The sequence below is a fragment of the Dysidea avara genome, chromosome 8 (assembly GCF_963678975.1).
Source record: "Dysidea avara chromosome 8, odDysAvar1.4, whole genome shotgun sequence".
Taxonomy (NCBI): domain Eukaryota; kingdom Metazoa; phylum Porifera; class Demospongiae; order Dictyoceratida; family Dysideidae; genus Dysidea; species Dysidea avara.
In genome coordinates this window covers 33,712,684-33,725,340 of record NC_089279.1, presented here as the reverse complement: position 1 = coordinate 33,725,340, position 12,657 = coordinate 33,712,684, and the positions used below count along the sequence as shown (strand labels likewise).

General features: G+C 38.3%; 1 protein-coding gene across 1 annotated transcript in view; it reads left to right on the top strand.

The window, feature by feature from the left end:
- Positions 1 to 12,657, top strand: part of LOC136264119 (sushi domain-containing protein 2-like) — a 33,231-nt gene extending 20,574 nt beyond the window's left edge. Inside the window, exons 5-13 of the mRNA XM_066058810.1 lie at positions 1,234 to 1,472; positions 2,338 to 2,892; positions 8,623 to 8,883; positions 8,937 to 9,032; positions 9,088 to 9,201; positions 9,256 to 9,396; positions 9,449 to 9,649; positions 11,589 to 12,095; positions 12,179 to 12,657. Of these exons, the coding sequence (XP_065914882.1) occupies positions 1,234 to 1,472; positions 2,338 to 2,892; positions 8,623 to 8,883; positions 8,937 to 9,032; positions 9,088 to 9,201; positions 9,256 to 9,396; positions 9,449 to 9,649; positions 11,589 to 12,095; positions 12,179 to 12,492 (2,428 nt within the window). The 3' untranslated portion in view covers positions 12,493 to 12,657. The remainder of the gene's footprint in view (positions 1 to 1,233; positions 1,473 to 2,337; positions 2,893 to 8,622; positions 8,884 to 8,936; positions 9,033 to 9,087; positions 9,202 to 9,255; positions 9,397 to 9,448; positions 9,650 to 11,588; positions 12,096 to 12,178) is intronic.

The following is a 12,657-nucleotide window of genomic DNA, read 5'->3' as shown; positions in this document are numbered from 1 at the left end:
TCATTAAGTCTCCAGTTCCTGTTAGGTTAGGATAATCCAAAGGCTGCAGCACATTTTGCTGTCAGACCTTCAGTGCTGGACACTGTAAAGTGCTAATAAGAATAAATACTTAGGTTTAAAGGAAGAAATCCATCCCTCCTGGAGGAGACTGAGTGTGGCGCTCGACTAGACATTGGGTGGCCTGCAGTTCAAATCCTGGGGTAGGAGGGATTTTTTCCTTTCTTTGGCCCTTTTCAGTTTCACCTAATTGTTAGCTAAGTTAAGTAATCATTAAGTCTCCAGTTCCTGTTAGGTTAGGATAATCCAATGGCTGCAGCACATGTTGCTGTCAGACCTTCAGTGCTGGACACTGTAAAGTACTAATAAGAATAAGAAGAATAAGCTACAGCTGTATAGCTATTACCATATAAACAAAGTTAGTAAGATAACTTGATGAACTTCTAAGTGAATACAGTTAGCAATAGTAATTGTGTGGTGTGTTATACATTAAGCTAATCGGCAAAGATTTGCTGACTACTTGCATATACCCATATAGTGCTGTCATTAACTATAATTGTGTATTGTGACCGGTTTTGTGAAAAGGGGTCTTCCTATGTACACATCCAATTTACCTGCTTTAATGATTCTTAGCTTTAGACAGATTGAAGGAAACTAATGACATCAAATCTGGTCAATAGTTAGCACCAACATTGCTAAATAGATATAAAAGTTTAGTTCTATATTCAGTTCCTATATATGGATAAGTGTTAAAGACCTGTTTTCAAAAATCCAGTTAGATTAATTTGCACTGCTATACAGAGTGTTTAGTGGTCATGAACTTGCAGAAAAAGTTCACAAACAAGTATATACAAGAAAAAATAAACTAGAGTAGGGACAATGTAGTACCACAATAAAAAGTACTGAAACAAGTTGGATTGGTGTAGTATGTAATGTCCAATTGCTGTAAAACAATAAGAAGCAAATATCCCTACTGTGTATTTCAATCTCCACAGCACAGTAGGGATATTTGCTTCTTACTGTTTTACAGCAATTGGACGTTACACACTGATACTACTTCAATCAAGCTTGTTTCAGTACTTTTTATCGTGGTACTATGTTGTCCCTACTCTAGTTCTTATCTTGTGTTATATAGCAGTTAAGAGGTTTTGTATACTACATGTATATACTTTCCTTTAAACTTCTGCACATATGTTAAAAGGTGATACATTCTCAACATTGTTTGTGTTTGTATAGACAAAATGAAGGATCAGGACAGCAGTGCTGTTACTATTCAAATGGTACACTAATATTTGGTCCACGTGGAGGTGGAAGTGCTGATAGATTTGCTCCAACTGGATATTATGAAATTATGAAACATCATCTTGAAGATTTAATACCTTATATTGACTGTTGCTTAGGATTAAACAAATGTGATATATATTATGAACTACGTCCCTCAGATAGTGGAAATGATTACGAAGTTACACCACCTGGTAAGTACAATACATGATTTATGTTGAATAGGCCTTGTAATGACAGTCCTAATACTTTCTGTTTGTTGATGCTGTCAGTCAGAGGCGGTGGAGACACCTATATTTTGGGGGAGGGGGGGGGGGGAGGGGTTGGGGTCTAGCTTAGTGATGCCATGTACCATGGCCTACTTAGTTGTAAATCAAAGACCAAAGAAGGGAAAAAAAGGTCATTACCTGCTGGCAATAGTCTAGTTGCCCTCTACCAACTAAACTATATCTACATAGCTGGCCACACTGCTCCTCAAAGAATACTGTGACTGCTCTATTAGAGTATCTTGATCTAGACTGCTCTATTAGAGTATCTCGAATGATGCTATTAAGCTAGGCTCTCCATCACAGCTACAGATAATTCCCCCATAATTTTTTTCACAGGGGCTGCAGCCCTCCTTGCCCCCCCCCCCCCCCTGCCCCTGCTGTCAGTGTTTGCTGTAAGTGCATATGGAAAGCATGATGGCTTTCTGTTTGTAAATAAGGAGAAGCACTTACTTTCCATCTTGGTATGGATGGAAACTTTTTGTATGCTTACCTGTGACCATGTGTGTATGATTGATTGATTGATTGATTGATTGATTGATTGATTGATTGATTGATTGATTGATGTCTCCATGAAGACAATTGAAATCAGTATAAAACATAGCTATATTGTGTACATAATAGATAAGTATGTTTTGGTATTTAGAATCACTTCTGTAATTAAGTATAGCAGCATGAAAATCTTGCTGTCTTTTTCAAGAGAAGAAACAAATATATTGGCTTCAAATATCCACTTCTCATGTGAAAGTGTAATAGTTCAGGTATATAAAAGTATGTAGATATCTTTATGCAGCTTGTGTCTATGGAGATCCTCATATTGTTACTCTTGATGGGCATAAGTACACCTTTAATGGAAAAGGAGAATTCACACTGATAGAAACCCCTGATGATCGATTTACACTACAGGCCAGAATGATAGAGGCAACAGATGATGATGGTGATGCTGTACAAGCTACAGTCTTCTCAGCAATTGTGGGTAAACAAAATGACTCAGATGCTGTCCAACTTGAACTAAGCCGACGTGGAATTGATGCAAGAATCAATGGCATAAGAGTTGATTTCGAAGATGTGAAAGAACAGAAGTTTAACAACGTTACTGTATTTGATGTTGGTAACAAAACCATAGAGGCAATCTTTTCAAGCGGAGTGCTGATAAGTGCAAAAGAAGAAAATGGCATCATATCTGTATTACTTGTTAGTCTATCGAATACTTATGTGGGAACTACTCGTGGTCTGATGGGAATATTTAATGGAAACACTTCAGATGATCTTATACCTAAAGGAAGTACAGAGGCACTGTCATTAAATTCATCTTTTGAAACAATTCATCATTCATTTGGCATAACATGTAAGATATATATATCTAATCCAAAACAGCCAAGCTGTAAAAAAAGAGTGCGGCCCTGAGAAAGGCTATGGTGAAAAAAGATGTGAAATCCAAGGTGGCGGCCAAGAAATGGCTGTGATGGTAGGTTAATGGTAAAAATTTTAACAACGACAATTCAAGTGAATTTTGTGCCAAGACCAAGCGGCACCAAATTCACTGAATTGTTGTTATTAAAATTTTTACCATTAACCTACCATCACAGCCATTTCTTGGCCGCCACCTTGGATTTCACATCTTTTTTCACCATAGCCTTTCTCAGGGCCGCACTCTTTTTTTACAGCTTGGCTGTTTTGGATTAGATTTCACTTCTTTTTGTATTTGTATACCCCAAAGCCGGCCTATGGCCGGCTTTAGGGCTTTTTAACCTGTCATTTTTTTCTTTACTACAGGAATAAGAAAAGATGAAGCAGGGTGATTTCTTTGTAGCTGACCTCTCTGCAAGGTGATCCTTCTAGCTGATTCCTCTACTGGATGACTTGTTTGTAGCTGAACTCTCTACAGGGTGATTTGTTTGTAGCTGAACTCTCTACAAGGTAACTTCTTCTAGCTGATCTTTCTACAGGGTGATTTGTTTGTAGCTGAATTCTCTACAGGGCGATTTGTTTGCAGCTAAACTGCTGAACTCTCTACAATGTAACTTCTTCTAGCTAAACTCTCTACGGGTGGCTTGTTTCTAGCTGATCTCTCTACAGGGTGACTTGTTTGTAGCTTAACTCTCTACAAGGTGATTTGTTTGTAGCTGAAATCTCTACAAGGTAACTTCTTCTAGCTGATTTTTCTACAGGGTGATTTGTTTGTAGCTGAATTCTCTACAGGGCGATTTGTTTGCAGCTAAACTCTCTACATGGTAGTTTCTTTGTAGCTGAACTCTCTACAATGTAACTTCTTCTAGCTGAACTCTCTACAGGATGACTTGTTTCTAGCTGATCTCTCTACAAGGTGACTTGTTAGTAGCTGAACTCTCTACAGGGTGATTTGTTTGTAGCTGAACTCTCTACAAGGTAACTTCTTCTAGCTGATTTTTCTACAGGGTGATTTGTTTGTAGCTGAATTCTCTACAGGGCGATTTGTTTGCAGCTAAACTCTCTACATGGTAGTTTCTTTGCAGCTGAACTCTCTACAATGTAACTTCTTCTAGCTGAACTCTCTACATGGTGATTTGTTTGTATCTGAACTCTCTACAAGGTAACTTCTTCTAGCTGACCTTTCTACAGGGTGATTTGTTTGTAGCTGAATTCTCTACAGGGCGATTTGTTTGCAGCTGAACTCTCTACATGGTAGTTTCTTTGTAGCTGAACTCTCTACAATGTAACTTCTTCTAGCTGAACTCTCTACGGGTGGCTTGTTTCTAGCTGATCTCTCTACAGGGTGACTTGTTTGTAGCTGAACTCTCTACAGGGTGATTTGTTTGTAGCTGAACTCTCTACAAGGTAACTTCTTCTAGCTGACCTTTCTACAGGGTGATTTGTTTGTAGCTGAATTCTCTACATGGTAGTTTCTTTGTAGCTGAACTCTCTACAATGTAACTTCCTCTAGCTGAACTCTCTACAGGATGACTTGTTTCTAGCTGATCTCTCTACAGGGTGACTTGTTTGTAGCTGAACTCTCTACAGGGTGATTTGTTTGTAGCTAAACTCTCTACAAGGTAACTTCTTCTAGCTGACCTTTCTACAGGGTAATTTGTTTGTAGCTAAATTCTCTACAGGGCGATTTGTTTGCAGCTGAACTCTCTATATGGTAGTTTCTTTGTAGCTGAACTCTCTACAGGGTGATTTGTTTCTAGCTGAACTCTCTACAAGGTAAAGTCTTCTAGCTGATCTTTCTACAGGGTGATTTGTTTGTAGCTGAATTCTCTACAGGGTGATTTATTTGCAGCTGAACTCTCTACATGGTAGTTTCTTTGTAGCTGAACTCTGTACAACGTAACTTCTTCTAGCTGAACTCTCTACAGGATGACTTGTTTCTAGCTTATCTCTCTACAGGGTGACTTGTTTGTAGCTGAACTTTCTACAGGGTGATTTGTTTGTAGCTGAATTCTCTACAGGGCGATTTGTTTGCAGCTGAACTCTCTACATGGTAGTTTCTTTGTAGCTGAATTCTCTACAATGTAACTTCTTCTAGCTGAACTCTCTACAGGATGACTTGTTTCTAGCTTATCTCTCTACAGGGTGACTTGTTTGTAGCTGAACTCTCTACAGGGTGATTTGTTTGTAGCTGAACTCTCTACAAGGTAACTTTTTCTAGCTGATCTTTCTACAGGGTGATTTGTTTGTAGCTGAATTCTCTACAGGCGATTTGTTTGCAGCTGAACTCTCTACATGATAGTTTCTTTGTAGCCGAACTCTCTACAGTGTAACTTATTCTAGCTGAACTCTCTACCGGTGGCTTGTTTCTAGCTGAACTCTCTACAGGGTGATTTGTTTGTAGCTGAACTCTCTACAAGGTAACTTCTTCTAGCTGATCTACTTTCTACAGGGTGATTTGTTTGTAGCTGAATTCTCTACAGGGCGATTTGTTTGCAGCTGAACTCTCTACAGGGTGATTTGTTTGTAGCTGAACTCTCTACAGGGTGATTTGTTTGTAGCTGAACTCTCTACAAGGTAACTTCTTCTAGCTGATCTACTTTCTACAGGGTGATTTGTTTGTAGCTGAATTCTCTACAGGGCGATTTGTTTGCAGCTGAACTCTCTACAGGGTGATTTGTTTCTAGCTGATCTCTCTACAGGGTGACTTGTTTGTAGCTGGACTTTCTACAGGGTGATTTGTTTGTAGCTGAACTCTCTACAAGGGAACTTATTTGTAGCTGAACTCTCTACAAGGGAATTTCATCTAGTTGATCTTTCTACAGGGTGATTTGTTTGTAGTTGAATTCTCTACAGGTGATTTGTTTGCAGCTGAACTCTTTACATGGTGGTTTCTTTGTAGCTGAACTCTCTACAAAGTGACTTCTTCTAGCTGATCTATCTACAGGATGACTTGTTTCTAACTGAACTCTCTACAGTGTGATCTGTTAATAGCGAAACTTTCTACTGGGTGATTTGTTTGCAGCTAAACTCTTTGCATGATTGTTTCTTTGTAACTGAACTCTCTACAAGGTGACTTCTTCTAGCTGATCTCTCTACAGGATGACTTGTTTCAAACTGAACTATCTACAGTGTGATCTGTTCATAGCGGAACTTTTTACTGGGTGATTTGTTTGTAGCTAAACTCTTTGCATGATTGTTTCTTTGTAACTGAACTCTCTACAAGGTAACTTCTTCTAGCTGATCTCTCTACAGGGCAATTTTTTTGTAGCTGAATTCTCTACAGGGTGATTTATTTGAGCTGAACTCTCTACATGATGGCTTATTTGTAGCTGAACTCTCTATTAGGTACCTTCTTCTTGCTGATCTGACTACAGGGTGACTTGTTTGTAGCTGAATTCCCTACAGAATAACTTACAATGTAATATAACTGAGTAAATTATAAATGCAGCTGAATGCTTTATTAGGGTGACTGTTCTATTAGAGTATCTCGATCTCGCATTTGCTGCACCTAGTTGCCTTTCGAATCATAACTCAGTGATTTGTAATCTGATTCTTCTGTACTACTGCAAGGACTTTCTATGATGATTATTCCAGCTACATACTGATTTTCAGCTCGTTGCTCTAAGCGGTTTGCCTGGTAGACACGAAAACTAATAGTTTTTTTATTCATAAAAATCGATCGCGTAATTTTGACACAGGTTGGGTTTCGTGTCATATCTCCGTGGTCTTTATCCCGATTCGTTTCAAACCACAAAAAGGCACTCCTACGATGGTTGTCCCATCTACATATCAATTTTCAACTGATTCCTCCAAGGCGTTTACCCTGTAGGCGTGACAGACCTTTGACCTTATTTTACGCAAATAATGGGTCATAACCCCGTGAATGTTCATCGGATTCCTACCAAAGTTGGTACGGAGATCCGCTTTAATGAGCCCTTTAAGTGTGCCAAATTTCAGCCCGATCCGAGCACGCATTCGTGTTTTATGGCGAATTTTGCGAAGTGTGCGAAATGAAGAAGATGAAGAAGAAAAAAACGAAGAAATTAAAACGAAATTTTGTTCGCTCGTATCTCGGAAATGGCTGGAGCGATTGTCTTCAAATTTGGTATGTAGACTGCCCTAACTGGGCGGCACGTCTCCAGCAAATTTGGTTCCAATCGGATAAGGGATCACAGAGCTACATAGGTGTGAAAATTGCGTTTTCTTTCTTCCTGTTAATATACTCACGGTGTGGCGCGCCGGCTTCTTGGGCCGCACGACACACTATCGTGTGTCTTGATATATACATGTAATTTTGGCTCAAAAGTGAAAATTGATTATTTTAGAGTCAGATGTTATAGGAATCGAAAATGCATGCTATTTGTTACTTTTGTTGAAGCAGTCTTTGGTACTTCAGAATTCCATGACCATTTAAAAACATGTACTTTATAGTGTTGTTTAGCCAGGCACATGCCAAACAGCTGACCCGTGGTGCCTACAGTCAACCTGTAGTTCCCACAGCCAACCTGTGGGTGCACCTGGTTTGCCAGCTGTGTACCTATCTACCTATTTACTTATGCTTGTCTGTATGCACTCACGTGAGCAAATCTATTTAATAGTAAAAGCAGTTAGCCTATGAGAAGTAAACACTAAATGAAACCTGTAAACTTTAGCATACTGTATAGCAGGTTATTTTCAAAACAGAAATTTTTGCACAAGAAGCAAAATCTGAATTTCGAAAGATTTTAATTTCGAAGAGTGCATATTTTGAAGTCTGGATGGATTTCAAATAAACGGAAATTCGTGTCACAAATTATGAAGATGCATGAATGTTTGCCGAAAACTGACTTACTGATGGAATAATCCCCATTCTTGTGCACTGGAGAGAAGACTAAGGGAGTCTTGAGTGGAGTAACTTCACTGGCACGATCACGCTCGATCATAGCTAGTTATCCTACCATAGATTCAGAGCAGACTGCATCAATTCCCATTCTGGATCACCTGTTTTCTGGTTATTGGTACAGTAATGATACAGTTTACCCATTATCATCAGCAATACTGAGCTAAAACTCGAGGAATACACAAACGAATCACCGAAGTTGGACGGTTGCTTTCACTTGTGGGAATTTATTTTCGAAAAATAACCGGACGTGTGAATTTATTTTCGAAGAGAAGGGCCTCTTCAAAATATCTGAAAATAAAAACCTTTTGAAAATTACCAGCTATACGGTAGGTAAGCTTTGCACTGAAGTAGTTTCTTTTCACTAGTTTGAAATGTATGACTCTCTACAAATCTTTGTTAATTAACTTCAAGAGGGGACATGTACCCTAGAATCTCTACATACATACATACATAAATGTCTTGAGGGTTTGTAGAGATTTTGCAAAAAAAAAGAAAAAAAATAGAAACAGTTGGGAAGATACTTCTGTTCATTTTAAGTAGTTTGTTCAAATAGCACTTCATAGTAATGTAATTAGAGAATTATGAAATAATTCACCGATTATGAAATTACAATAACTTTATTACAAAACACAAACCTATCAAAAATGTAATACATTGTTGATTAATTCCATCTATTAACTAGCTGCATGGTGCCTGGGTTATAGAAGTAGCACAGCATCAGCTTGACAATGTTTATTGCACTAAAACTGTCTAGCTATATACTATGAATATTTGTTGTGATAGGGATTATCAACAATTCTGCTGATAGTCTGTTTAACTATCACCTGCCTGGTGAAAGTTGGAGCACTTATTATGATCCAGATTTTACTCCATTATTTGAAGTGGAGTTTTCTGACCCAATACTAGAAAATGAAGCCATGGAACTCTGTCAAGGTGATGAGTTTTGCTTGTACGACATAGCCACAACTGGCAGTATGGATATTGGACTGTCAACTTTGAATGGAAGTGTTAGTTTTGAAGAGATAGTAGAAACTGCTAGACCAGGTTTGTCACTTGTTGATGTTATAATGAGGGTCTACTATGATGAGTCTTTTTAGTTATCTGCAACCCATCTTGTGTCAATGGAGCATGCATTGCTAATGACACATGCCAGTGTGCTATGGGATATAGTGGACAAATCTGCACAGAACCTGGTAATGCGACCTTATCAACTGAACATTGTGTAGCTATGTATATACTTTTGTTTAGAGTATATTGAGTGTGATGTCAATCCATGCGAAAATAATGGCACTTGCCGATTACTGGCTGGCTCATATATATGCAACTGTTCCCAAGAATTTAGTGGTTTATTCTGTGAACAAAGTAAAGTTACCAGATCAATAAATAATGCTAATTTTTAGTTCAGTCCATTTACAGATGTCACATTTAGATTTGAGAAAGCTGAATACTTTGTCATTGAAGATAGTGGCACTGTGGAACTATGCATCTTACAGAGTGGAGAAAGCATCATAGATTTAACTGCCATACCTGCAGAACCACGAGAGTCAACAGCTGAAGGTACCAGATTGTAATGGCAGTGTATCATTTTATACTGTCATCTGTTTCACAGAAGCTGTTGATTATAATCCTTCTCGAATTATTGTCCAGTTCAATCAAACAGATGATATGAGATGTTTTTACATTAACATTATTGATGACTTTAACCGTGAAGTTTCTGAAACTTTTGAGGTAGTTTTGTTACCTAGTGCAGGGGTGATATTAGCAGATCCTTATGTGGCTACTGTGACAATTATTGATGATGACAGTAATCGTAAGTAGAAATTAATTTATCAAGTGGCTGAACCATAAAACGCTTCTCATCTTATCTTGCCAGGGGCGGATCCAGAGTTTGGAAAGAGGGGGGGCACCTTGCTGAAAAACAGTTGAAGACCAAAAAAAAAAAACGGTCACAACAATAATAGCTAGTTATCCTTTACCAAATATATCACGTCTGTTATGTAAAATAAAATCCTATTTATAGCTTCATAGGTAAGCTACACTGCCTCATGAACATTGTGACTGCTTTATTAGAGTAATCGACTGCTCTATTAGAGTATCTCGATCTTGTATGCAATTTCTTGAAGGGAGGGGGGGGGGGGGGGCATTTGCCCCAAATGCCCCATCCTGGATCCGCCATTGTTTGCATGTAGTAAATTCTGCAATCACATTACTAAAATTGCTACACTTAAATAATGGTAGGGTCATTCATATGAGATTATCAAACCAAAACAATACAATTGCGAGCAAAACATAATTAGAGTAATCAAATCATTTTTACACAGCTGTATATATATATATATATATATATATAATCACAGTGATTTAATTTGCCATACATTCGTCTCAATAGTAGGGGTGCAATTAATCCCAAATCGCATGGCCTTATTTCTGTAATTGCACTGTAAAGTAGCCAATAAAATAGCAGAATAACAGAAGCCTTTTAAGTGCAACAAGAAAGTGATATAATGAATAGCCAATCAAAGAAGCTGACAATAGAAGCCTTTTAAGTGCAACATATGTAGATATTTTGAGTAGCCAATCAAAACTGCTGACACGTGAAGCCTTTTAAGTGCAACAACAAATGATGTAATACAAAGAAGGATGATGCAATCACCAGGTAGAAGTTAATGGCCATATAGAACTGGATAGATGTGTACTACAGTACTACAAACCACGAAGGGTGGTCACTATGTGATTAGTAGGCAATCACAAGCATTTTCGTGCAATTATGGAATAATTGTATTCGTAACAGCCAAAATTGTACTCGGCTTCGCCTCGTGCAATTTTTACTGTTACTCGTACAATTATTCCCTAATTGCACTCAAATGTGTGTGATTACCTATACTAATTATACTGTATACAGCTGAGTAAAAATAATTTGATTGTATATACGTGCATCTGAATAGTGTGGTTTTATCATTGTATGCAAGGGTATTTGCCATTGTTGTTTTTACATATACAGCTTACTTATGTAAAAATGGTTTATTCACTCAAAATGATATTGTTTACAACAATGGCGGATCCAGGATGGGGCATTTGGGGCAAATGCCCCCCCCCCCCCCCCCCCCTCCACCTTGTGGAGGAGCCAGCCATGCTTCTGATTAAAACAGCTAGTAAATTTTATGTCAGGCCAACCGAGATCAGTTTAAAACTTACGAAAACATGCACATTTTACTAGCATTTATTACAAATTCACCTGAGACCAAAGCGAACCGAAGTCAAACTAACTGTAAAATAGTCACTCAGCACCTTCGTGCGTACTAAGCGCCTCTAAAAATAATTATCGTGTTGCTGTTATTTAAGACATTCAGAGCCTTTTAAACAGTTTCAGTTAAGACTTCACAACCATCTGAAAAGGCCAAAATGGCAAATATCAACAGTGAGACACCACTAAGAGGTGATTATTTGCTGCTTTAAAAAAGCAGCACTGAACTATAGAGAATATGGTTCTCCCCATGCATGCAACCACCTACAACTTACCCTATTTGTGCCCCTCCCCTAGCCAGCTCTTGGATCCGCCCCTGTACAATGTAAGAATTGTTCACAAGTTTTCTGTTAGGTATGCTGTTTGATGAATAAAATAGGGGAATATCAGTACGTACAGCTAGAAATGAAGTAATTATAACTGTACACAAGTTATACATCCTAGAAATGATTAGAAAAATGTATGTGTTTGGTCCTCTCAATTTACATAATATTTCACTTCATAGGTACATATGATATTGTTGAGGAAACCCTGTACACAGTTCCACTGAACATTGATCAACATCTAATTGATGCACAACCAGAGTTAGCTATGGCTGCACTGTGCTACAGTGTTGATGGACGTCCTAACCGCTACTTTAATTTAGTCTCAGACAAGTGTGTCTCAGTAAATGCCTACAATATTCCAGCACAGAGAGCTAATTATTTTAATGTCATTAGTAAAATTGGCATTACTGCTGTTGATAGAGACGGCAACTGTCAGAACATAGAGGTAGACCAGGAGGATTGTTCCGCCACTGTTGGAGCAATGTCAATTACCAATGGAATGATGTATAATGTAGCTGGCATCTCGGTGAAGCAACGTAGGAATGGATACCGTATTTCAGTACCGAATTGTGAGCCAAGCAGTGTTGTAATGTGGGTGTTCTGTAAGACTATACCAGAGGCTGACATGCTTAAATTCATAGTTGCACGTGGCAACAGTTTAATGCCCACATCTCATGGCCTAGTTGGTAAGAGAAGTGTTACTGTAATAACTATTGCATTTGTATGTACATAGATGCACTTACAGCATGCAGTCACATCTTGTATATAGGTCAGTTTTGGAATGTTCCGGTAGACGTGTCACCCTATGAGGGAATCACTCCAGACAATACACCATATTACTCTGTTATGGTCACACCAGCAGATGAAGAACCACGAGTGTTCATAGGCAATCTTTACCCACGTACCTGGGATTTATCTAAAGTTCCATGTCTGTATGCTGGAAGCTCACAAGGAGGTACACTGGGTGAATTTGGTGATGCTAATGATCCAGTTATTGACGGCCACTATAGCCAGTATATGGTAGCTAACCTGTTTGATACCCAATTCAAATATTCCAAATTTGAAACTGACCGATGTCTTTAAGTGTGGACTTATATTGTGTGAAATAAGATGGTAGCACTTTTTCCAGTTGCTGAACTTTTCTAGTACAAGACTGCAGTGTGAACATTGCTTGTATCTTACGATTTTTCCATGCAACTGTGTGTGAATACTTATGTATAAAACTGAATAATCACTGCTGTTAGTAAA